The sequence below is a fragment of the Aureobasidium pullulans genome (assembly GCF_000721785.1).
Source record: "Aureobasidium pullulans EXF-150 unplaced genomic scaffold scaffold_2, whole genome shotgun sequence".
NCBI classification, from domain to species: domain Eukaryota; kingdom Fungi; phylum Ascomycota; class Dothideomycetes; order Dothideales; family Saccotheciaceae; genus Aureobasidium; species Aureobasidium pullulans.
In genome coordinates, this window is record NW_021941022.1 from 582,723 (window position 1) to 608,134 (window position 25,412).

At 50.9% G+C, this 25,412-nt stretch overlaps 7 protein-coding genes across 7 annotated transcripts; 5 read left to right on the forward strand and 2 right to left on the reverse strand.

Moving 5' to 3' along the window:
* The first annotated feature begins 183 nt into the window (after positions 1-183).
* M438DRAFT_310638 (uncharacterized protein) lies at positions 184-9,644 on the forward strand. Its single transcript, XM_029902432.1, has 5 exons — positions 184-525; positions 573-2,025; positions 2,077-6,984; positions 7,036-7,426; positions 7,478-9,644. Exons 1-5 carry the CDS (start codon positions 492-494, stop codon positions 9,518-9,520), a joined length of 8,829 nt encoding a protein of 2,942 aa, XP_029764579.1. The 5' UTR covers positions 184-491; the 3' UTR covers positions 9,521-9,644.
* A 436-nt stretch (positions 9,645-10,080) lies between these two features.
* On the reverse strand, positions 10,081-11,516 carry M438DRAFT_288613 (UBC-like protein). Its single transcript, XM_029901665.1, has 2 exons — positions 11,239-11,516; positions 10,081-11,185 (listed from the first exon to the last, which is right to left on the reverse strand). The coding sequence occupies exons 1-2, from the start codon at positions 11,270-11,272 to the stop codon at positions 10,338-10,340; spliced, it is 882 nt and encodes a 293-aa protein (XP_029764580.1). The 5' UTR covers positions 11,273-11,516; the 3' UTR covers positions 10,081-10,337.
* A 132-nt stretch (positions 11,517-11,648) lies between these two features.
* On the forward strand, positions 11,649-12,800 carry M438DRAFT_264315 (cyclin-like protein; the record flags this gene model as incomplete). Its single annotated transcript, XM_029899941.1, has 1 exon — positions 11,649-12,800. The coding sequence occupies one exon, from the start codon at positions 11,649-11,651 to the stop codon at positions 12,798-12,800; it is 1,152 nt and encodes a 383-aa protein (XP_029764581.1).
* Positions 12,801-13,170: 370 nt separating this feature from the next.
* M438DRAFT_351669 (DNA polymerase gamma) lies at positions 13,171-16,529 on the reverse strand (the record flags this gene model as incomplete). The annotated part of the gene is made up of 2 exons (XM_029906737.1): positions 13,171-13,176; positions 13,206-16,529. The coding sequence occupies 2 exons, from the start codon at positions 16,527-16,529 to the stop codon at positions 13,171-13,173; spliced, it is 3,330 nt and encodes a 1,109-aa protein (XP_029764582.1).
* A 139-nt stretch (positions 16,530-16,668) lies between these two features.
* On the forward strand, positions 16,669-18,463 carry M438DRAFT_341991 (uncharacterized protein). The gene is made up of 3 exons (XM_029904642.1): positions 16,669-17,068; positions 17,131-18,074; positions 18,126-18,463. Exons 1-3 carry the CDS (start codon positions 17,013-17,015, stop codon positions 18,284-18,286), a joined length of 1,161 nt encoding a protein of 386 aa, XP_029764583.1. The 5' UTR covers positions 16,669-17,012; the 3' UTR covers positions 18,287-18,463.
* Positions 18,464-18,776: 313 nt separating this feature from the next.
* M438DRAFT_310649 (uncharacterized protein) lies at positions 18,777-20,689 on the forward strand. The gene is made up of 4 exons (XM_029902433.1): positions 18,777-18,945; positions 19,162-19,302; positions 19,355-20,350; positions 20,406-20,689. Exons 1-4 carry the CDS (start codon positions 18,870-18,872, stop codon positions 20,537-20,539), a joined length of 1,347 nt encoding a protein of 448 aa, XP_029764584.1. The 5' UTR covers positions 18,777-18,869; the 3' UTR covers positions 20,540-20,689.
* Positions 20,690-20,821: 132 nt separating this feature from the next.
* Positions 20,822-23,288, forward strand: M438DRAFT_394091 (uncharacterized protein; the record flags this gene model as incomplete). The annotated part of the gene is made up of 9 exons (XM_029909150.1): positions 20,822-20,877; positions 21,167-21,522; positions 21,601-21,978; positions 22,012-22,182; positions 22,213-22,329; positions 22,366-22,668; positions 22,702-22,973; positions 23,013-23,109; positions 23,140-23,288. The coding sequence occupies 9 exons, from the start codon at positions 20,822-20,824 to the stop codon at positions 23,286-23,288; spliced, it is 1,899 nt and encodes a 632-aa protein (XP_029764585.1).
* Between the last annotated feature and the right edge of the window lie 2,124 nt (positions 23,289-25,412).

The window sequence follows — 25,412 nt, forward strand, 5'->3', positions numbered from 1 at the left end:
CAGAAGTTTGCGCAGAGTTTCCGCGCGTAATCGGTGTGTTAAACGCGACGATGATGGAAATAATGTTTTGTCCCTCTTGGAGCAGCAGCAACACGGACGAGAAGCTTGACCCGTCACCTCGGCTTCACCGAACTTCTCCCGTTTGCGCCGCGCTTTCTTCTCCCAGATCGCGTCCACTATTTCGACAGACCACGGCGTGTCTTGTCTTGATTGATCTTGGTCTCTTCGTTAAATGATCTCGCGAACGAAGAGAAAGGATCGACCTTCGAGAACACACCACCAATTTGACGTGTTGCTGACCAGCGCTCCATAAATCACCAACCGGGCTTAAGAGATATATATCCGGGCTATCGCAACTGCCCAAAAAGTTGCCAGTCGCATCCTAGTAACTAGAGTCTGCCAGATTCTTGTGTCGTGAATCTCTTTTGACTTCTAACCGAAATCATCACCAACACCAGATCCATGCCACCAACATAAGATTGTCATCCAGCATGGCGTCTGATATCAATTTGGCTGAGGCTCTCGGTAACTACATCCTGACAATCCAGCGTCCTCTTGCTAATCGTAGACAGAGAGCGTTTCTTCCAAGGCAGTCAAAGAAAGGGAGGAAGGCTTGTCCAACCTTCGGCAAATCTTGAGACACAACCAAGGAACTTCTAGGATCGATAATCTGAAAGACTCGGGCTTCTTCAAGATTTACGACTCACTCTTCGGGGTCGTCTCGGCTGAGCTTGATACGCTCCGGGCTGTCAAATCGGGTCTGTCGAGGAAAACAACCGTGAGCGCCACAGAAGCAAGACTTTCTAGTTGCTCTGCAACTCTACGTGTGGCAATCGACGTTGGCATTCGAAACATCCGCACCAAATCTGTCAAGGCACTCATCGATCACCTTCTTAGCAACTTTGACAGTTCAGATGGTACTCTCAACACTTCACTTGCAGGCGATTATGCTAAGAATCTCTCGGTCTTGTTGAGCTATGAGTCTCACGTTGAGCATCTGCCTAAAGAGCTATGGAAGACAGTCATGGAATTCTGTCTTGAGAAGATTCAGTCCTCCTGCAGATCTGACAATGGACTGGGAAATAGCATCTTGAGCTCACGATCTTCTCGTTCCCACTTTGCGCCCTCTCAACCAAGTATGAACAAGGATATGCTTCCTAGGCAGGCCGTGGATGATTTGGTCGATGTCCTACGTTCTTTGACCAGTGTTTCTTTCGCGCCGCTTCTTGAACAAGGTCCTCGTATTCTTACTGCCATGACGCAATTTGTGAACACTTCACCACACATGTCGAAGCCTCAGGTTGACGCGCTGGTGGTCATCAACTCGACTCTACTTCAAGTCCGCACTGAAGACATCAAGTTGACCAAGAAGTTCACCCGCGATGCTCTCTCCTTTACCAAAGCCCTGTGGAACACGAAGCTTGCAGCTCTCAAAGACGAGACTTTATCGATGCTAGTCTTGCTGCACCCTTACATTGAGGTTCTCTCGCAGGAAAATGAAGAAGAGTTGTTTTTCATCGAGATGTCAAATCTTGTCGACGCTATCAAGGGCGAATATACCAAGCGAGGGGTCAAGGATCAACTCCAACTGAACCAATTGACTCTCCGGCTTGCTCTAAAACAACCCTCTGATAGCCTGCGATGTCAAGTCTTTGCTTTGCGAGATGGTCAAACAACCCACGAAAATGCCTTGAGTTCGGAGCACAGTTGGACCTTGCTGAAGTTACTGTCGCTTCTGTCGGTCTGGAGCCATTCCCATGATCCCCGAAATGTCAAGAGTTCTACGCATCCGGATTCTGGTCCTCAGAAGCGTCAGCGTATTACGCAATGGTCAGATGAGCTTATTCGAATGCTGTCCGATTTCAGTATAGCCACAAAGCTCACAGCTTTACAACTCATATGCTTCGTAGCTCAATCCGTCACCATCGAAGAAGAGGCCTTGAGCAACTTGATTGAGAAACTGGCCACTCTCATCACTGACGACAACGGTTCCATCGCTTCTTGGGCCCATCTCGCTCTGTCGAGGTAATTTACTCTTACTCATAATTTTGACCACTGGTTCTGACCTGTTCGCAGTTGCGCTTGTCAAATCACAGCCCGGGCAGTAAGTCTGTCCGACGCATGGAAGCATATCTGGCAAAACACACTGAGAGCTGTCAGCCCTGCTCAGACTTGCAGGACAGCTTGCCACCTTCTCCACGCCATAATTGAGACAGGATTGGTTGATCGGACAGTCGTTGTCGACAACGTCGGTTCAATGCTCTCAAGTATCTCAACCAACGGACCATCTGTCTTCAGTGATTCTGTAGCGGCGTTGTTCAGTACTGTGTTGATACGACTTCAGCGCGAGGGCACCTCTTTATCTGGAGAAAGAGCAGAGCAGGTGTTGGCTTGGGTTTTCCGTACGTGGGCACCGAGCAACTTCCACGACAAGATTTTTGCTTCTCAGAACACTACCATTGAAGTTGTCGATATCATGAACCTCGTCAACAGTTGTTTGGGTCTTCCCATGGAGCAAGAGCTGCCCCAGAGCTTACCGATCTGGGGGTCTGTTGCGCAATCATGGATTTTGCACGCCCAAACTCAGGAGCTTCTTGACTTTCTATTGCTTAGAAAGAAGAACGCCACGATTTGTCCTCAACCTGACAGAGCCGAGAAATTGGCAACTACCGGCTCTACTACAAACAATGCTGTAGTTTCATTCTTGCTCGGTCTTTGCACGACTGAAACGAATAGCGCCATTGAAAAGTGGGAGAATATGAAGGAGCAAGGTGCTGGTCACCTGGACAGGCACATGGTTCGCGTCGTTGGCACTCTTACCATGGTCGCACTTTGTCTTGCGAACTGTCTAGGGGCCAAGGATACTCATCGAACGGAGCAACTTCGTGGTGCTAATGATAGTCTTATGGGGCTTCTCTTTGGCGACCTTGCGAATCCGGCAACTGATCAAGGCAAGGTGGACACCCTTCTTGACCTTGTCGCCCACAGACTCATCGCTTGTCGCCACGATGTAGCGGATGAGTATGACGGACGCCACGTTTGCATGTCGAAGATGTCTTCTTCCTTACTGACACTTCTTGAGAAGCGACGCGAGATGACACAGTCAGAATCCTCAATCAAGAACAACGAGATGAGTGACATGGACTTTGACACTGACTTCGAGTCTCAAGTGACTTCGCACACTGCTCCGATGAACGAAGTGCGTCCTCCAAGGAAGGTTGTTCCAAATAACTATAGCATCGTCTCCCAAAGAGCTGGTGTGACCATTTACGCAAAGCTGATGCAATCTTTCGATTCGATCGGAGAGATTGACGACACCATCATGACAGATGAACCGTCCAAAGACTTCATATCTCAGATTCTCGAACTTCCGCCTCCAGAGATCTTAGCCAGTGGACCATTTCTTACAGCTCTACCTCGATATGGAATACAACTCACTCCCAAGCAATGTGAGCCACTTCTCGGGTTCTTCGCAGATAACACGCTCCAGTCTTACGAGTTTGAGCGCGCAGAGACAAATTTGGAACTACTCTTGGGTGTGATGGAGAGTTTCGTCTATACCTGGACAGACGCCTTGGATCAAGAGTTCTACACGTTTGGCCTCGATATCTATAAGTGGTTCACAACGACGGCCCTAAAGGTCAAGCTTCTCTCACCTTGTGTGCAGAAAAGACTTGTTCGGCTCATTTTTCAGGTCTTGCAGATTGATGCAGACTATGGACAGGCCGACAAGCTTCCGCCTGTACGTTCCACGCTTTTCAGACTGTTGCGAGAAGGCACTTTAGAAGTCAAGTATTTCATCGCTCAACGTCTGTCCTCTATCTTCGATCTCTTTTCTCTGACAGCTCACGCGGAAATCTTCGAAGAGATCAGATCCAATCTGCCTGCCGATTTGGAGTTGACAGAGGGTTTGGCCATCAGGATTTTGGTCCTTGCCAATCTAGCCGCTGGCTGGTACTCGCTACGAAGATCGTGCATCTACCACGTCTTCGAGACCGCAGGTATGATCACCGATGTTGAGAGCTATGCCGCGACATGCATTGCCACGATATCAGACACGCTCAAGCTCAAATCCCCAAGAGAAGTATTTCAGCTCTTCTCGCCTCAGCTACTGTACACTTGGCTAGAGAACCACACGGTCGAGAAAGTGCCGTTCAGGATCTTTGGCTATGCAAGCATGGCGGATTTGTTGGAACACAACATCGACGAAATTCATGCTCAGCTGGCTGTCCGTGAAAAAGAAGACGAGGTTCGATGGGTAGTGAGTACATTAAAGTCGACAGAAGGACAGATCTTGCGATCAAGTTTCAGCAAGACGGTCGCCTACGCAATCTCCTGGGATGTCTGTGAGAAGCAAGGATCATCTCAGGACTCATCACAGGTTGCTACAGCTTGTGAATCCCGCATTCGGACTTCCTTCAAGACCAGTGGCGAATACTATATGATGGTTCAATCTAACCTTCCAGACATCGTGGCTCAGATCTTTACTTCTGTGTACCACGAGGATGCGATTGAAAAGTTGTTCGAGAAAAGACCTCAATACACATACGCCAAAGACGCTCTATCCGCAATGAAACGATATGGGTTCTTGGATACGGAGCTTTCAGAGGCGCAGCAACCCTGTTTCAAAGGCAGGTATCTTCTTGATCAATTAGAACGGGTGTGCCGCAGAACAGGCAACAAGACATTCACAACTGTCAAGGATGTCTTGGATGTCCCTCACATCACAGTCACTCTCAGATCCATCATCGATTGCATGCATCCCGCGTACGGTCCGCTTCATGCTTGCCGGACTGTCAGAAAACTGCGTATATTCCTCGCTCTAGCTGGAGACTACGTTTTTAGTGGCTATCCTTTGCAGACCTTGATACGGACTCTAAAGCCAGTCATTGTCGACCCACACTGTTCCGACGATGCTATGGGTGTTTTGCAATACCTTCTCGAGCGTGGAAAGCAGTTCCTCAAGCAAGAGCTGGCCATGATCACCGGCACGGCTTTACTGATACTGCTGTCGCTGAAGCAGTTCATGACGTCCCGTCAAGACAAAACTACCCAGGAGAGTCAATTCCGCAGTACAGTGTCGAAAATGCAGGTATTTCACGATTGGCTTGTCGAGTATCTTCTCGGCTTTCGACCCACGCTGAAAACAACACAGCAACAAGATGCATTCAGCTCTCTTGTTCACTCATGCCGCGATTTGGAGCTACCTGCATCTTCGGGTGCAAACGAGGCTGCCAGTATTATGCTGAAGGGGCTTCTAGATGACGAAGAATCTGGCTCGCCTATCTTAGGACCCATGGAGCGCAGACAGGTCATCTCAACACTTTGTCGCTACTTCCATGTGACAGACAAGGCCGCAGCCGACATGTTTGGTTCGGACGAGCTTTCTCTATCCTACGCTCGTCGGGTATGGATATCCACTCAGTCACTTACAGTGGCTGACGACTACCGAGCGTGGGCTGCACGGGTACTGGGCCGCGCCTATGCATCGACTATCTCGTTAGACCAGATTCAGCCAACGCAGGGATTGATATCACATCTTACTGATGTTGGCGAAGATGATGATCAGGGTCAGAAAAAGAACAAAAATCCGATTCAGTCCATCAGAGCTATTGTGACAAAGCTCAAGAACCTTCTCTCGAGCGAGGACCGAATGCACGTTGGTGTAGCCGAGCAGAGTCTAAGAAAAATTGCCGATCGTTATGCGACATCAAGGAATCATGATGGGTCTATCGAGTTTGAGCGGATGTTGCCAGGCCACGTCGTCGATGCAATCTCAAGAGTGTACTCCAAAGACACTACTGGAGCTGAAAGTAACCACAAGATTCGTAGAGAGGATCTCTGGCATTCAGCGAAGCTCGACCTAACCACACCATACGAGCTCTGGATTCAGAATTTGACCATCGCCATTTGCCGATGGGCAAAGGACGAGCCCATTGTTGGTCAGTTGGGAGAGTTTTTCCTTGCTGATGTAGGATTTTCGCAAGAGCTCTTCCCTTTCGTTGTTCATCTTGCTCTCGGTTCTGAAATCGATAAAGAGCAGGTTGTGCGTACTTACCTGTCTGAGGCTTTCGTCACACACTTCAGCAATCATGAAGCAGATACAGACAGGAAGTCCCGTCTCTTGTTGGAGTCACTTCTCTATCTACTCACGCAGAAAGTCCCACAGGAGAGTACGAGAATGAGCCGTCTTGAATGGCTGGAACTGGATTACCTCGTTGCTGCTGAGGCTGCTAACCAGTGCAATATGCCCACAGCATCTTTATATCTCGGGGAAGTAGGATCAGTTCCAGAGTCCGACTCGCGACCGTCGCGGAGATCTTCCGTGGGCCCCACTACTGCCAAAGTCCCTTCCAACGAGCTCCTCCTGTCTATCTACAGTCGTGTGGACGATCCTGACTCCTTCTATGGCGTCAAACAACCACCCTCTCTGGAGTCAGTCCTTGCACGTGTCCATCACGAAGGAGACGGACTCAAGGGCTTGATGCTGCATTCCGCTCGAATGGATGCATCCATGCGAAGATTCGGACATCCTCACGAATCAGATTCTTTCGGTTTGATTGGCTCTGTTGGTGTCATGAATCTGAGCAGTCTCACTCATGATTTGCTCAATCGCAAAGGAGGCAATCAGTCTACTGCGTCCACAACAGATACGATGCTCGATGCTGCCCGAAAGCTAGAGCAGTGGGATGTCTCTCCTCCTCAGAAAAACAGTTCACCCGCAAGCACACTATATAGTGTATTCCGTGGTATTTCTGGCGCTACAAGCCTCGAATCCGTTCAGGTCGACCTCAACGAAGCTCTAGGATCATCTATCGAGCGTCTGCAGGATACACGTCTCGATGCTGCTTCGGTACGCGCCACGTTGTCGGGCATTGCTGTTTTGAACGAGATTGATGAGTTGACCACGGTGAGATGTTCGTCTGATCTCACCAAACTCTGGGAGCGAATGCAAACCAGGCAGAGGGGATGGGATATCGGGCGGTGAGTAACTTTAGGTCCTATTTGGCTCCTTTGCATGCTAACATTCACTAGTTTTAATGATGCCCAAAGCATTGTCTCCTGCCGCGAAACTCTGTTCAGTCTGCTGAGTCGGAACAACAATCTTCGCGAGGCTCTTCATGTTAGCATTCGTGATTGTCGTGCGATAGAAGCTCGATCAGTCATCAGCTCTTCACAATTCAGCAGGAGGAACGACTTGATTCAGCAATCTTTGACTGCGGCCACCTATCTCTCACAGCTTGTGCCACTTTGCCAGGAGATTGATGTCAATATGGACGCGGCCGCTCACTTTGAGGTGGCCACAACGTTGTGGAGACAAGGCGAGATCTCAACATCGGTGCAGATGTTGCAGGAGCTTTGTTCTCGGACGGACCTGCTGAAACAGTCCATCCAGGTTGGTCGTGCGGGAATGTTGGCTCAACTAGTAAGCACCAGTTCTTCGAAAAACAACCAAGCGCACTACTAACAATACTAGGGTCACGAGGTTGCGGACGCCCGTCTTGAGAAGCCTGGAGAAGTCATTGCGAATTATCTTAGACCAGCGATTGAGCAGCTTGACAAAGCAACCTCCGGCTCCGAGGCTGGAAAGGTCTATCATGAGTTCGCCTCTTTTTGCGATCAGCAACTCCAGGATCCCGGCAACCTGGAAGATTTCCAACGACTGGCAAAACTCAGAGAGCGCAAACTTGGTGAATATCGACAATACGATAAACTCATTAAGGGAGCCACAGACAAAGACCGTAAGAGAGAACTAACCCGACAACAAAGGGTTGTGCAATCTTGGTATCAACTCGACGACGAAGAGTTCCAGAAGATGAGACGTAGTCGTGACGACTTTGTCCGTCAAAGTCTGCAAAACTATTTGCGGGCTCTAATAGTGTCCGACGAGTTCAACTCTTCTGTTGTTCGCTTCTTTGCTCTATGGCTGGAGCACTCCGACTCTGAGACAGCCAACACAGTTGTGCAGAAGACCCTCCCAAACGTCCCCAGCTGGAAGTTCGTTGGCCTCATGAATCAACAGACGTCGCGCTTGCAAAACGACTCGAGTGTCTTCCAGCAGTCTCTGGCCAATATCATCACCCGTATCTGCACCGATCATCCTTATCATGGCATTCACTACATATTCACGACGTGCTATTCGTCCATTGTGGAGTCCGAGCAAGCCGCAAGATCCAGACGTGATGCCGCCACGAAGATTGCCAACGACTTAGGCAACGACAAAAAAGTGGCCGAAACGTTACGCAGAAGCTTCAAAGTAAGCCACGCATATCACGACCTTGCGGACGAAAAGCTGGATCCAAAGGACTTCAAAGGAAAAATCACAGTCAGCATGGTGCCCAAAGCAAAGGCCATGGTGAATACAGTGGTTCCTAGGAAAGTACCGCCAGCCACAATGTCGGTTGACCTTCGTCTTGACTGCGATTACTCTACTGTACCAGTCGTCGCCAGATACAGAGATGATATCCGCATTGCTAATGGCCTGAGCGCGCCTAGGGTCATGGTCGCAATCGGATCGGATGGCAAAGAGTATAAACAACTTTTCAAAGGTGGCAACGACGACCTCAGACAGGACGCGATCATGGAACAAGTCTTCGGTGAAGTCAGCAAGATGCTGCAGACTCACAAGAACTCCCGTCAACGCGGCCTGCACGTCCGTACGTACAAGGTCTTGCCGCTCACCTCGACCTCGGGCATCATCGAGTTCGTTCCACACTCCATGCCATTGGGTGAATACTTGGTTCCAGCACATCAAAAGTATCATCCCACCGACTTGACACAGAATAAGGCACGTGAAAAGATAGGTGGCGTCCAGACTATGCAAAAGGACACGCGCATCAAGGCATACCGTGAAGTCGCAGCCAGATACCAACCAGTGCTGCGCCACTTCTTCTTCGAACGCTTCCAAGACCCAGACGACTGGTTCCAGAAGCGACTCAACTATACGCGCAGTACAGCCACCATCTCAATCCTAGGCTGGATCCTCGGTCTTGGCGATCGTCACTGTCACAACATCCTACTTGACGAACAAAGTGGTGAAGCCATCCATATTGATTTGGGTGTGGCCTTCGAAGCTGGTCGTGTACTTCCTATTCCCGAGGTGGTCCCCTTCCGCCTCACTCGCGACATCGTTGATGCCATGGGTGTAACGAAAACCGAGGGCGTGTTCCGCCGTTGCTGCGAATTCAGCATGGATGCCCTTCGCGCAGAAAAAGATGCCATCATGACTCTTCTCAACGTCCTCCGCTACGATCCTCTGTACTCCTGGACGGTATCTCCACTCAAAGCTCGCAGAATGCAAGACCCGAGTCGTGATGGCGATGACGGAGGTAATGGGCTAGGAAGTGCCAGCAAGAGGCCTGAAGACGAAGCTGGAGAGGCAGCGAGAGCCCTGGCGATTGTGGAGAAGAAGTTGAGTAAGAGTTTAAGTACCGCTGCTACGGTCAACGAATTGATCCAGCAGGCGAGTGATGAGAAGAACTTGGCGGTGTTGTTTGCCGGATGGGCTGCTTATTGCTAAGATGGTGATGGGTGTAGATGTACAGAAGCATAAAGGTACAGTCGCTGTTCTTGCTCTATATGGCCTCTACATACTCAGGAGGTCCACTACTGTCGATACATTGTATACAAATCAAAGTATCTCTATAATTCCCACTTCCACCTTGAGAGTCTGATTCTGACCAACACAGATCATGGTGACCCTGTCGGTTTTCCGAGTCAGGGTCATACCATTAACCATGGTCAAAATCAATGTCAGCGACATTGCACATCCGCAACAATATATTGTCGTCCTAATATATATCCAGTATATGCTTTGTATTATAACACACACTTTGATACATTTTTAATGGTCATATGAGCTTCCTTTGCCGAGTAATGTCATTATAAAGGTTTCCATCATCCTTCTTTTTGAGACCTGCATCACAAAGCACTGGAACCAGCCCACCTTCTTCTGATCACTGGAAAAGTGTTACGTCATGATTGAATCAAAGACACTGGTATTCGGGTCACGGAGAGAAATCGTACTTCGGATGCGGATATCTCGAAGCAGGTGGTTCGCAAGAAAGATGCACTCACCGACTCACGAGCATCTGACAGAAGTCTAGGATAAGCACGTCCAAAACACCAAACAACAACAAGCAAAGAAAACAGTAATATTCCGCGCAACTCAATCTAGTTTCCTCCAATCGTAATGTAATGAAATGCATACCGACCCCCAACCAAGCAAAGTCTATAAAAGCCAGAACAGAAACGCCAAAGTACAGAAAAGAAGCAGAATGCCAGCCACGAAGAGGGGAAAAAGCAGGATAGAGAAAAGGAAAAGAAAAACAGGGTATCTAGGCGACGCGACGTAAGATCATTAGGACGAGAGCGATGACTATGCCGATGATGGCTTTGTCGATCCAGGCGTCTGTTGTGGTGGTTGCTGGCGGTTGTTGTTGTTGTTGTTGTTGGAGTTGGGGAGGTGGTTGTGCTTGGACCTGAGGTTGTGGTTGTGTTTGAGGAGGCGGTGCTTGTTGTGTTGTAGGCGTAGGTCGGATATCCTCAGCAGCGGCAACGGCTGGTGGTGATGGTGCAGAAGGTTCGGGGTCTACAGTTTGTGGTGCTTCAGGCGCAGAAGCAGAGGTTTCGGCAGAAGCACCCTCTTTCTTGGGCTCGATTAATCCAATTTTGCCCACCAGTGCATTCTCATCTTCTTTCGTCTCCCGCTGACCCAACTCTTTACATCTTTCTTCCTGCTCTTCTAGGATAGCAACGCCACTTCTTCCACAGCCAGCACACGAGTACTCTCTACTCTTCTCGGCCAACTGCTTCCTCACATTATCCGGCGCACTCATACCGCCAACCTGCCCTCCAGCATCCGTGTCCATAAAACTTCTTATCGCAACAAGTGCCGTCCGTATACCCCAAGCAGGCTGCCAAGTCTCTTCATGGTGTCCAGAGATGGAAAGGCAGATTTCGCGATTTGGTTCGAAGCGGCCTGAGGGAGTGAGGAAGCGGAAGGAAGGAGGGCGGAGAGGATAGGCTGGTGGGAGAATTATGCGGCCGTGGTAGATGCCATTTGCGAATGGTGAAGGCGAGGGTGGACCGCGGATTGTAAAGTGCCATTCAAACAGGTTTTCTTCTAGAGGGGCGGCATGGAAGTCTGGAGTAGGATTTGTTGTGATTTCGGCGGCTTCTTTGACTGTTGAGGATGTTAGAAAGACGTGGTTAGTAAGGATGAAGGGGGTCATTTACGGATGCGCTTGATGGTTGTATTTTTGGCTGCCATGTTGGGCAGAGGCTTATGAGTGAGTGACAGCAGTAAGAAAAACGGAAGGTATCAATAGATGAGGATATGACAATAAAAGAATGAAGAGTCGGAGGAAAGAGCCACGTTTGTTGGACTCATTGATGTCGCGGCCTCGCTGCCCCCGCATGAATGACGACCCGAGTGAATTGTGAATCTGGGGATGCCGGTTGAAAAACATTTGACCATTCAAGTCAATCAAGTCGTCTTTGCGCCCGTGCCTGCCACATCTCATCAACAGTTCTTGCCCTCACTGACTTGATCCTTAAACCATCTGTGATCTGTCAAGTACCAATATACTCGGTCGGACCTTCCTTGACGCCTGCTCACACCACACCACATCACACCACCGCACACAATGGCAGTACCGCCAGCCCAGATCCTCACCGAGGACGACATCTACAGAACCTCTACCCAGTTCCGACTCTGGTCGTTCAGCGAGTCCGCTCTTCTTTCCCTCCGCCAAAACACACACGAAGCCGCTGTCCAACAAGCCCGATCCTACCTCCCCGAATCATCCCTGGCATCCCTGCCTTCAGCACAAGATGAACTCCGTCTAGTTCAGCGCTACTGCGACCAAATACGCAGCACCTCGGATTTCTTCCAATGGCCTGTTAATGTCAAAGCCACTGCTGTTCAATATCTGAAACGCTTCTACACGACAAACTCCGTCATCACATACCCACCAAAAGAGATCTACAAGAGTGTTTTGTTCCTGGCGAGTAAGACCGAGGGTGTACACATGACTCTCTCAGAGTACGCCAGACGCATCAAGACAGACCCCAAAGACGTCTTGGCTCCTGAATACAAAATCATCCAAGCCCTGCGATTCACACTGGATGTACGGCAGCCTTTCCGTGCCCTCAAAGGCTGTCTAATGGACTTGCTAAATCTAGCTGCCGGAACCTCTGCACCGCTTCCTTTCCTAAACACAACACCTCAAGGCCTCCAAGACCAGATGTGCGCACTGCCACCACCACCTCAAGGCTCACGATCACAATGGCAACCGCCGCAGCAAATTGGCGCAAAGGAAGCTTCAGATAGAGCACATTGCGCTTATGCAGTAGCCCGTCATCTCCTCGACGCCTCTGCTCTCCTGACGGATGTCTATTTTCTCTTCACGCCTCCTCAAATCTATCTCGCCGCTCTAAAGCTTTCGGATCCAGTCCTCTTCACTTTCTACCTGTCGACGAAGATTCCTGCTACAGCTGCCGCACATGATATGATCATCTCGACTATTGCACAATGTGCCGATATGTTGGCTAGTTTTGATCAAAAGGCCGTCATGAGCAAGGACGAGAGAGCGAGACTGGAAGCACAATTGGATGAGGTCAGAGATCCTGGAACGAAGGATTTGGTAGGAAGAAATGAAGAAGTCAAGAGAGGAGGCATGGCACTGGGAGAAGTAGATGGCGAAAAAGCCGAGAGGAGAAAGTTGGCGAGAGAGAAGAGTTTTAGAGAAGGCGAGGATCTCTTCGGTCCTGCCTTGACCGTGCAACAAAAAGGATAAGCAACGAACTAGGAAGAGTAAAAGAAGCATACTTTCCTGGAACATGGAAGATTTGGCCCTGATATACAAACCGATGAGAGGAAATGATATAGATAAACCTCTCATCTGCCCAATCCTATGAACAAAAACCAGATATGCACCATGCCACCACCCAAATATGTACAAACATGCTCTCCTCTACTCCACATGCATCATCTAAGCAGCCTTTCCCACAGCCGAAGGAATCTTCCTCACAAGCCCAGGATACCAATTCGAATTCTTGCCCACCTCCGCATTGCTACCATTCGAACCACTCTTCTTTTTAACAGCAGGAGCAGAAGCAGTGTAAGTGGAAACGTCCCTCCAATCCGCAAATGTGGCGGGGCGATCGCTAAATCTGCTGAATGGTACGTCTTCATCTTCTACCATCAAGAGGCTGGGGTTTTGCATATATGGATCTTGTCCTTTGTCTCCCTTTTTCTTGCTTCTGGTGGTCTTGCTCGCTGGCTTTGATTTAGAGTTTGACGATGGGGATGAAGAAGAGTTTGAGGAAGAGGCAGAAGCAGGGAAACGCATTTCTTTGATGATTTGGCGAAGTTCCGCATCATCACCCGTAGTCTGCGCCCTCAGATACGCCGGCGCTTCCGCCCGTTGCAAACTCGTCATCACCGGCTCTCGATCCTTGTAATCAAATCTCTGCGGTTGTGGTGGATCTTTGGGCACGATATTAGGATCCAAATACGCTTGATCGCCTTTGGCCAGAAGCTGCAAGATATCCAGACTTTCTCCTGCGGGGATGGGGGTGGTGTGGGAGGGTGTTACGCAGTCCATGTCTACTTCTTTGCGGAGCACGGTGTCGACGTCGACGGCGGAGAAGTAGGCGCAGGATTGGGGGAGGTCGTGGATGCCCATTTGTTGGGAGAACATTGCGCGGGTCCATACGTTGGCGACTTGTAACGCCATGACTGCGCGATATTTGTCTTCTTCCTTGACCAGGTATCGGATTTCGTCGTGTACGGTGATGGAAAGACGGGCGTTGATATTGTAGCGGCGGGAAAGATATTCCATCGACACGATTAGGAGATGCAGGTAATCGACACCTGAGGATTGGATCGCCCAGTTGATGCGTGAGGTCATGAAGCCACCTTTGGAGATGAAGCGGCGCATGAGTGCTTCTGTGATGCCAGCACCGAGTACGGGCGTGCGTGGACGTTCTTGCTCTGCGAAATCTTCCAGCTTGTTGAAGACGAATGATTCGGTGCCACCACGCCAGAAAGGTCTTTCACGCAGAACCTTTCTCGTTGTCTTTTGACCTTTTGTGTTTTTGTACAGTTTGTCGGCTGTGGAGTCGGCGTCTGCATCGCTGATTGTAGGATTGAATTGGCGGAGAAGAGTAGAAGCGAAACGTAAGCCGGCACCGTAGATGCGGCCATAATTGAAGACCTTTGCGTCGTTTCGAGAGATGCCTAGAATGGAGGCGGTGCGGGAGTGCATATCTGTGCCTTGCGCTTTGCTGCCTTCGAGGTTCATGAAGCCGATTGCGTTGCCGCCGTGTATTTGGAAGGAGGCGTCGCCTACGAGGCCGGCGATCCAGAGTTCTTGAGAGTCGACATCTGCGCCAACGAAACAGTAGCCGGGTGGTGCCCTGACCATGGCCTTGAGTTCAGAGCCCACACGGTTCTTCTTAGCGTTGCTGGCTGTGAGCCATGTGTTCTCTACTGCTCTTCTTGTAATGGTGCCCATGGGGATGATCCGTGGTAAGATGAAGCCAACCTGGTCGTTCTTATTCTCCTCTCCTTGGTATACAACCATTTGCGACATGATTCTGTCCCTAGCACTGATCCAGTACGAGCATGATGCATTCATTTGCAGCGCTTCCTTGGCATAAGTGTATTCAGAAGAAAGTATGCCGTTCTCGAAGAATTGTAAATATCCTTTTGCCAGAGGATTGGCGCATCTTGCTTGAGGTCCGTCTTTGTGTGGTAATCGGAAATAGACATGTATGTTGTCGTCTCGTAACTCCAGGTTTTCTTCTTCCGACATATCGCAGGGCTGCAGCCCTCTGCTGGTGTATTTGCTCGCTTCTGAATGGGGTACTCTATACGTCCACCCATTCTTATCGGACCAGATTAGCGGGCGACCATCCCAGGCAAGTCGTAATATTAGCGGCGAGACTCGCGTGCGAACTGTAAGGCCGATCGGCGCATCATTTTTTACAAATAAGTCCTTGTACCATTTGGGCATTCCAGGCATCTTTTGTCGGGCGGCAGGTCTCGGAGGATCTCCTTTCTTTTTACCCTTCACCATGCGAATCTCCTGGCCCGACCAGTCCAGCTGGCTCAACCATGGATCATTCTCATATTTCTCAGGTTCATCCTTCATTGCAAGCGCTTTGTGAGCCAAGTCATGCAATCGCTCTTCCACAGCGTCCGACAGTTTACGGTACGTTGCTTCTGCATTTGCAATGTACGAGTCCCACGTTCGGTTGACAGGCAGAATCTCTGTGGACAGATGGCGGAGCGCAGCGAAACTAACAGGATGAGGACATGTTTCCATGAACGCTGGAAAGACTTTCTTGTAAACTCGATGTGTAATGTCAACATCAGCGGCACAATAGTCAAGCAGCTCATCAAGCTTGTCGCAAACGCCTTGTCGATCAAGCTCGGAAAACCATTCACGCTTAGCCTTGTCGATAGTTATACCGCAATGAAACTGGGCAACATCACGCAGAGAGTTGACAGAACTACGACCAACCCATAGTTCCTCCTCTTCATCTACATCTCCTTGGGATTGGAGCAACACAGCCAAATCAGCAGCAGCATCTGAATTTGCGATCTTGTCTCTTGTCTCGCGGTTCTTGCGGTGCATGTTCCAGGTTGGCCTCTGCCTTGAGCACATGCCATTGACCGCCACATGGAGCGACATGGTATCGATAAAGTTGTTGCGTGACTGGTCGAGCTCGTATTCTTCAGCAACTCGTGCTCTATCATAGCCAATGTTGTGTCCTACGACTATACGCGGCTTTTTGGGATCTCCTAGCGGGATAAGGTGGCGGTCACTTTCGGATTCGCCTAGCAGCCAGGGCGACAACCATGCATACCAGGATTTATCGCTCACGGCGCATGCCATGACGGCGTAGGATGACTGATGCCACAAGACTTCGACGTCAAAGGTCAACATTTCCTCATCCGGAGCTTCGATAGGTTCATTGGAGCCATCCTGATTGTACTTGGTCCATCCACTCCGTCTAGCCCATTTCCTCGGTCGCGGTGGCGGGTTGGCGGTGGAGTACTTTTTGGCAAGACTTAGATATGGTTCTGCAGAGTCCATGGCCAGCTTGTAGAAATGTTCGTCTAACGTCTTGCCTTGTATCTGGGGCATATCAAAGGCGACAGGCGCAGAAGAGTCGGTGTTTTTTCCCAGAAGATCATGGCGGCGCAAGTGGTCCTTGGATAAGTGGACGAGGTCCTCAGGAGCCGGTGGAGCCTTGCCGGCGAATATTTGGGGATAGATGTGGCTACTGATTTGCTGAACACCAATTTCGTTGAAGCGCGATTCGGCCGGGACAGACAAGGAAGAGCGACGAAGGTTCGTAGTTGAGGCAGGCGATGGGTGGTCATTGTGCGATATGTCCGTGGCGTAATGGCGAGTAGATGGGTAAGGCGGGCGTTGTTGGACGACTCGGCGGAGGCGCAATAATGAAGCCTGCTGCGACCGCATGGAGCTGGCGGCCATGCTAGACGGCGGCATGGTGGAAGTGACTACTACAAGGTGCGCATGTATGAGAGCTCGTAGTCGAAACAGACTTCCAGCAGCGGCTCCATGGCGGGGGAAGTGAACTTTCTTCTCGCACAGTCGACATCATCACCTCCGAGTCTGCGCACTGATTTCAAAGCTCCCGAACCATGACAGCTCAAGTGCAAATAGCGCAAACCGTCGCTTGCCAAGGCTCTATTTGCAGTCCGGGAGCTGGAACATGGACGGCCGAAGCTGAAGGAAGAGGGCTGGCTGGGGTCGAGATTGGGCGAGTGCAGCAGGCGCTTTCACCTTTAGCCATCTTCTGAGGTGACACGGCCAGCAGCAGACAGCGGCACCATCGTCAATCACCACCAGGCAAACTTCAACATGTATTGCTCCTTATATAGTTCCTCCCAATGACTTTAGACAGAGTGCTTGTGAGAGCTCGTCGCCCAACAGAGCAGTCGCTACCACTACGACCATCCTCAGCCCGTGATGTCTTATCCCTCGAGCAACCACTGGACTTTCGATGGTGCTTCTTTCAGTTTCTTGTGAGTCCATCACTTCTCCCCTCGCCGCCTCCTGCATGCCTCTGGCTCACTGTTTCTCACAGGCCTTGGAATTACAACCCGAACCCTGACGAGTCCAGCTCTCAGACCCAACAGCAACCCTTCAATCCCTCTCAGCCAGCATACAACCGGCCGACACAGCAACAACCATACACTTCCTCCGCCGCTCAATACCCGCGACTGCCTGTACCAGCGTACGCTCAGTCAAGGCACCACTCGACAGCCGGCCATACCCGACCGCAGCAATATTCAACTCCATCCGCTTCTTTGCACGCCGCTTTGAGGGAAGGCGCAGACTTTCTCCCAAGACCTTCAATTGTCCCTCGACTACCACCACTTTCTCGCCTCAACTCCACTCCCACGCAGCAATCCAGTTTCGGCTACATTCCCAACCACTTCTTTTATTCTCCACCTCAGTCGCCGCAAGAACCTGATCCGCCACATCACACGACCAACACAAATCCTGTTTCGTCCTCGTCCGCACAGCCCTTTGCAGGTCCATCCTACACCAACCAGTTTGCTGGCCCCTCTATTCCCAATCCTCTTGCAAACCCTTCTGCTGCCACTCAATCGACCCCGCGTCTCGACACGCAGACTCTGGCTGGCGCTTTCAGGGGCGACAGCTCACATCTACATTCTCATAATACTCTAGGGCAGCAGCACATCAAGGAGGAAGATCTAGACACAATGCCTCCTCCAACATCCGCATCTACTGCCGCTGCTTCTCGCAAACGTGCACGACCTTCCTTTTCCTCTGGCACACCACCGTCTGCAACTAAGCGTCGCCTTAATCCCGATCTCATAGAGCTAGACGATACCGATGAAGACGAAATCGAAGAGCTAGGTCCCGATAATGACATCCTTGCAAAAGAACGTGAGGCCTTGGTCACCAAGCAGCGCGAAGAGAGCAACAAGGTCAACAGGATGGGTGAATTGAACTGCATGATTTGCTTGGAGCATTTTACCAACATGACTGCCACGCATTGTGGTATGTATGCATCAGTCTTTCTCCATAAAACAGAGCTAACATCATTCGAAGGTCACATATTCTGCCACGAATGCTTGACCCAGGCTTTGATAGCCAGTCAACGAAATTCCGATCACAACTATGGCACATGTCCGGCCTGCCGCAAACCCATCAAGCCCAAAGGAAAGACACAAATAGTCCCTCTGACCTTGATGAAGGCCAGGAAAAAGTAGAGCTTGACCTTTGACAGCAGTGATCTGGATGATAGCGATCTGGATTTGTGATTATAGGATTCGGCGTTGTCTTTTGAATTACATGGTTTCTAGCTTTATACCCACTCTTCGCTATTAACAACCACTCGAGCTGTTTAGGCAGTTAATTAAAATACCATCCATTTTTATATTCTTGCATATCAACCCCTGTTCATCCCGCGTTCATCAACAAAGCTTGTTCAGTGGAGGTACGAAGGTGGGTAGCAAACAATCTTGCTGTAAAACACCGTCCCGTGCGAGCCAGAAATCTTGATTTTTGTGAGCTAGCTCGGTGTACAGGTCCGTCTCAACCAGTCTCATGCAGTTTACAAGCAGTTCAAGCAAGAGGATTCAGGAGGAGTGCGATCACGACTTTCACAAGATAACCCCGTAATCGTCACCCCGCCATTATGTCATAGGGACCATGAACAGCTCCCTCGTCATGAACGACCTTCGAAACCTGAACTCGATCGACTTCTCCTTTAACTTCCCGATCAATTCTTGTGACCTTTAATCAATCTTCACTTTGATCTTCATTTACAACAGCTGAAACATTACAATCAACATGGAATCTCTCAGAAACGCAGCAACTGCAGCCGCTAGCTACGTCGGCTTGGGCGGCACTCCCGAGGAGAACAGAGGTAAGCAACTCCAAGGTTCACGGAAAACAAGCCTCGAAAGACCTACATCAAGGTTCACGATGCCTGTCACAACTGGGGCAGCCATTGAGGGCTGTACGAACAAACCTTGTCAGAGGCTTCAATAGAGAGCTTTGCTTGACACTGTGCTTCTCGAAAGCTATATATTGAGCAAACTTACTCTGTCCAGAACATGCCATGCTGACTTGTGTTACCTAGAAGGCGAAACTAGCCATATCGCTGGTGGAGAAGCTCCCCAGAATGTAGCTACTGGCACCTCTCAGTCTGGCATCGAGCCTGTCTCAGGCAAGCTTGGTCGTGGTGAGGCCGGTGAACCTTACGATGCTGGCAATTTGGACGGTATGTTATGCCAAGCAGCTCAGTGACTTGCTCATGCTAATGTTAACAATAGGTGCTGCTGGACTTGGCGGCAGCTCTGCTCAGAACCCCTCCGGTTACACCTCCCAATCGACTGGACACAACACCCACAGCACAGGCACAGGCCTCGGCAGCGGCCTGACTGGCAACAGTGGCAACAGTGGTCTCACAGGCAACAGCGGACTTACTGGTTCTGGCCTCGGCTCGAGCACAACCTCTAGAAACGAACCTGTCAAAGAGAAGATCCGTGAGACTTTTGGCGTTGGTGGTGGTAACAAGCACGGCACCGGCTTGGGTGGTCGCGAGGAAGGACCTGGATATGGCACAGGTTCGAAGCGTGACAAGGACAGCTCATTGGGCTCCGTCATTGGACACGGCTCCAACCCCGACAAGTACCTTTACGACTCGAAGACAGCCCCTGGACTTGGTGGACACCGCATTGGCGACGACTTCACCAGCTCAAACACCAGACATGCGGGCGCAGACTTCCTTCCTGCCAGCCTCGGCTCTGACGCTGCTGCGGGAAGAGCCAAGCATTCTTCCGGATCTCACTCATCGTCCGGCGGCTTGACCTCAGGCCGTTCCGAGAACGACAGATATGCTTCTGGAACCAGCACTTCATCTGGAACTGGTGAGAGTCTGACCCAGAAGGCTAAGGACTACCTCCCCGGCACTAGCACCCACTCGAGCTCCAACCAAGACTCAGCTCTTGCTGGTGCTAGATCCGTAATCTCTGGCTCTGGACGTAACGAGCCTGGCTACGACAGCTCTAACTACGGATCTAGCAACACCTCATCTCTTCCCGTCCGCACTCACGACTCTACCCTGACTGGTGACAGAGGCCTTTCTAGCAGTGGCGTCGGAGCAACTGGCTCGGGCCTCACAGGTACCGGCTCATCAGGTCTCTCTGGCACAGGATCGTCAGGCCTTACCGGTGGCCTTACTGGTTCCAGCACGACTAGTACCGGATCAGGTCTCACTGGCTCGCACACCCACAGCCACGGTCTTGGTGATGCTGCCTGTGAAGCAGGTAAGAATTGTTAATCTCCATAATCAATGATCTCGTTACTAACAACGACCTGCAGAGCAAGAGGGATACAAGCCCCACGGTGGTCACCCAATTGGTGAAGCCGCACACACCACAGGACAGCAGACTTGGTTGGACTACCGCAACGACCCAACCCTGCCTGTCGCTCGTGCCAACCCAGCCGACTTGTAAGGTGCTTTGCACCAACTTTGCCTAGCATAACGGCATAACGAAGAAGGGCTGGTTGGTGGGTGATGTACATGCTACTGCTGTTTATGATTATGAAAAGCAAGATCGCTCAGCTCATCGGTCTATATATGATAACGAGTATTTCCCTGTGCTATTATACTTGACCCTTACTGCAATTCGTGATAGCCGCCAGATACATATCTTGTTCTTCGAAAGACGTTTGATAGTTGGTAGTTCTGCAGACTCATCAGGTCACTGCGAAGTCAAGTGTTCCTTCCCATTCTCATGGAGCGATGGCTTACGCTTCGCATCGTCATCGAAGCTCGCTCGACGACAACGAGGTAGGAAAGAGCAATTGCCTCCCGCCTTCCTCGAACGAAGCGTCAGGGGCTGTTTACTTACTCGACCGTCTTCTCTCTTCCAAACCTCTTCCTTCATCAACCAAACATCAACCCACTTTGCATCTTCCATGATAGCTTGTTACTGCTTTACTACTCTGTTGCTTTACTCACTGCTTACTTACTCTGCCATCATCTTCCTGATTCCAAAGGTATCGTTGTCGATGGATCTCCGTCTCTGCAGTGGCTGACCAGTGTCTGCTCATCACAGCATCCCATCATCTTCCATCAGTCCAGCTCTCATACCCACATCCATCAAGGCTTCATCGATCCATCTCGACGCCATGCATTTCATCAAGCTTGCCACCGGCACTTTCATCATTGCAGCCTCCAGTGCTGCTGCTCAACTCACCTCGGGCCAGAGCCAGACACAGTCTTACGAGCAAGCCTCTAGCATGACTGTCAATGCCATCGTCAATGACTTCCGATACAACGGCGATATCACTGTCCTTCGTGGACTCATCGACATTGCCTTTGCTGCATTGCAATCCGAAGCTGCTCTGGTTGCATCTTGCCTGCAGTCTCCTAGCACTTCATCGTCCAGCAAAGGCAGTCCATCTGCTACGTCAGCTCCCGCGTCCACTTCTGGTTCCATCCTCAACCCCACCATTCCCAACCCGCCACCTCTCAATGTTCCCATTCCTGTGCCTGCTGGGTCGAACCCAGCCGCTCCTTCGTCGGCACCGCCTGCGTCACCACCGAATCCTCCAGCAGCTGGCCCACCTGCTGGTGCGTTGCCGGTTGCACCTCCTGCAGGCAATGGTCAATCAGCTGCATCGCCATCAGGCGGCAGCAATGGCCAATCATCACCAGGCTCATCGCCATCCGCAGGTAGCAACGCTCAATCACCTTCATCACCTTCATCACCCTCATCGCCGTCTGGGAGCAGCAATGCACAATCCTCTGATCCATTGGCCAATCAAGGTAGCTCAGGCTTCTTGACCTCCATTGTTCCGCTCTCCCGGTCAAGTACAGATGGATCGGTCTCTCTTGGTCTACCCATCAGCAGCTCAAACATCTCTGGCATCGCCAACTCGGCGGGCGGTATTCGTTCCCTCGGTCCTGTTACTTCCGGAGGCAGCAACCCCATCGGCGGTCTCGTCTCGGGCGTTGGCAGTGCTGTCACGGGTGCCCTCGGTGGTGTTGCCAGCGCTCTTCCTACACCCCTCGGTGGCATCGTATCAGGAGTCAACAGTGTTGCTGGCGGTGCTCTCTCGGGCGTTGGTGGCCTCGTCTCTGGCGTTCTCGGTGGAGCTACTGCTACATCGCCAGGCGGAGCTGGAGGACTCGTTTCCAATGTCGGTGGAGCTGCTGGCGGCCTCCTCTCTGGCGTTGGTGCTGCTGCAACTGGAGTCATCGGTGGCGTTGCAAGTGCTCTTCCAGGTCCTCTCGGTGGTGTCGTCTCAGGAGTCGGCAACCTTGCTGGCGGAGCTCTCTCTGGTGTCGGTGGTGTCGTCTCTGGCGTGCTCGGTGGCGTCGGCGGTGCTGCTGGTGCTCTCCCAACTGCTGTCGGCGGTGCTGTTTCGAACATTGGTGGAGGTGTCGGCGGAGCTCTCACTGGAGTTGGAGGTGCTGTCACCGGCCTTGTCGGCGGTGTTGCTGGTGCTTTGCCAACTCCTCTCGGTGGCGTCGTTTCTGGTGTTGGAAACGCAGCTGGCGGTGCTGTGTCTGGTGTCGGAGCAGCTGTGTCAGGCCTGCTCGGTGGTGTCGGTGGAGCTGTTGGTGGCCTTTTGGGTGGGCTTGTTGGAGGTGGCGCTTTGCCATCAGCAATAACTGGCACACCGTCGCCAGTTTCAGGAGTCGTCGTCAGTGCTACCAATGGAGCTGTCGCCACTTGCACCAATCTCATCTGTCTTCAAGCCTCTCTACCTGGGCTTTTGGGCTTGAACCTCAACGCCATTCCCACTGGAGGCTCAGGCGGTTCCCTGCTCGACGTCGGTGTCAAGATCCTTGGTGGTGGCGCCGCACCTGCTGCTGCACCCGCCGTCACAACAAACCTCAATGCCATCATCGCCGCTGCCAGTCAAGTGTCATCAGTCGTCAGTGCCAGCCAATGCAACAACCTCATCTGCCTTCAGGCCTCTCTTCCAGGAGTCATCAGTTTGAGCGCTGGTGCCATTCCCACATCAGGTGCAAACCTCGGCAACCTTCTCGGCGTCGGTCTCAACCTGTTCGGTGGAGGCAGCGCTCCCACAATTGCCACAGTCTCTGCAGGCACAGGTTCAGCAATCGTTGCCGCTGTCACCACATCCGTTTCAATCACTCCCATGTCGGTGGCTGGTCAGCCTTCACCAACTGGACAATGGGTCCCAATTACATCCTGGATGTACATTGCTCCAGGTGGCTTGTTCTGATCTGATGGGTTGAAGGTAAGGTGGTTGATGAGATGATGGTGTCTATGATTGATTATGGGAGTATTTTATGACAATTCTAATAACAAAGCATGTTCTACGTACCAGTCTGTGCCACCCATCTCTTTGTGACATGTCTTCGTCTTTCATCTCCGCTCATCGTTACTCGTCCATGCTGTCGTCGTTCATTGCTTTTTCAATATCTCCCTTGCGACCTTCTTTTCAGTCTGCTCCAAAAGAGTCATCATGGCAGTACGTCTGTCGGTCGCACTATCACCTTGCAGCACGACCTTCGTCCGAGGAGCAATCTTGGGATACTTCGGATCAGAGGCTTCTTCACCAACAACGGCACAGTAATGAATCATGCCATTAGGCGACTGCGCGGACACGACCTTGAGGCCCTTTTCTCTAAGATACAGCGCCTGTGCATTCGCTTTATTTTACGTACCTCAGCACATATACCTTGGAGAAAGAAATAAAAAAGACTCATACACTCCCTCAACTTGAGATGAGAAGGGCGACGTGGCCAAAGGGATAGAATTACCTGTTATCTGACTCGTGATGTCCGAAACCGTGATGACTTGAAGGACTTGCTCGCCAGTGCCTTGTTTGATTGCTGGAGGCATTGTTGTCGTTTTATATAAAGTCTCCAAAGAGAATCGGCTACAATGTGGGCTGCGATATGGTTGACGATAGGTGTGAGAAGATGGCTGGTATACAGAGGAGACTCAAGGGAGTGGATTTGTGGTTGCTAGTGGTTAGAAACTTGGAAGAACAGCTATGAGTCTGTGGCGTCTTTTGACTCGCGAGGGTCACAGCCACTATTGTAGGGGATTTGGGTAACGAACAGCTGAGATTGCCTTATCTGGCGCATGGTTGTTGGCATTCTCAGGTTGATAGGAATATAATTGTCGGAATACAGAGAGGTTGGCAGTGTCTGGAGAGTGTATCGTTAAGAGTTTTACTCGACTGAAGTGTTTAATTTCTGCTCTTCTCGGATACATACATACATAGCTGACTGTCTACACCTTCTCGAGTACCTCGATACTAGGATAGCGTTGGATAACAAGACCCCGACTGTTTGATACGAGCTTCCCCTGCCGGTAGCTGACACATGGCAAAACAGCCGGTCAGCGCCGATTGACGAGCAAAGACAGACGCCACTGCTGTCATTTGGGAACCACCAACATCGTCCAAGAATCATGAACACCTTTCAGACTTTCACGAGAAACAGCTGAATGAATGGTCAGTGGGCAGTGTTCGCCGTCCTGGCTGCGCCTGGTCTACAGCTCTTGTACATGTCGCTCGAACACCCTTTTTGGTATTTACCTTGCGATCTACAGTAGATACAACTTGAAAAGGAAAGGTGGGACGTGGTTTACTGAACAGATGCAGCGCGTAGCCACCTCCCCGTGTGCTAAAATCTGTCACGTCTAGCCATCTCACGGCCACGCCTAGGGCCGCTTGGACTGTAGAAATGCACAATGTTTTCAACATCGGTCCGGCCGTCCGTAGAGAGTTCCTAACTGTCGCACTCTCAGTGGACGGCTGCACTGATCTTAAAAACATTGTGCATTTCTGCAGCATGCGCGTGACAAAAGTTTAGCACATGGGGAGGAAGGGTTCACCACATCTTTTCCCGAGATTTGGTGCATGTCGATCAGGAGATGGACAAACTCTGCTGTGTTTTGATGTGACTCGTGAGTGGAGTCCGAAGGAAGAGGGAGAATGTGTAATGCGTGGGTGGGATATGTAATGATGCAGTGTATGTTTGGCAGTGGAAGTACATGGAAAGAAGTCCGCGGAGGGGAAAGACGAAGGAGGGGTCTCTGCACGATGACTTGGTTACTGTATTGCTTCGCATCAAGTTGCTCGAAGATGGAGTGATTGACTGCAAGCATAAGTGCCGGTCAGAAGATATTCAACAGGCTTTGGAGATGACTGAATATAGACATCCTTGTCTGTACATGGCCAACAGAGTTTCTTCTACATGGCTCGCTTGTCCTGGTAAAAGTCTAAAGAAAGGTTGCTTGACTCTGTTCGTCCATCGTCCGAACGGTGCCGCCCACGGTCCCTTTGCCAACGGCGTTTTTGCATCGAGTCAAGAGCGGAGTTTTGGAGGGCAAG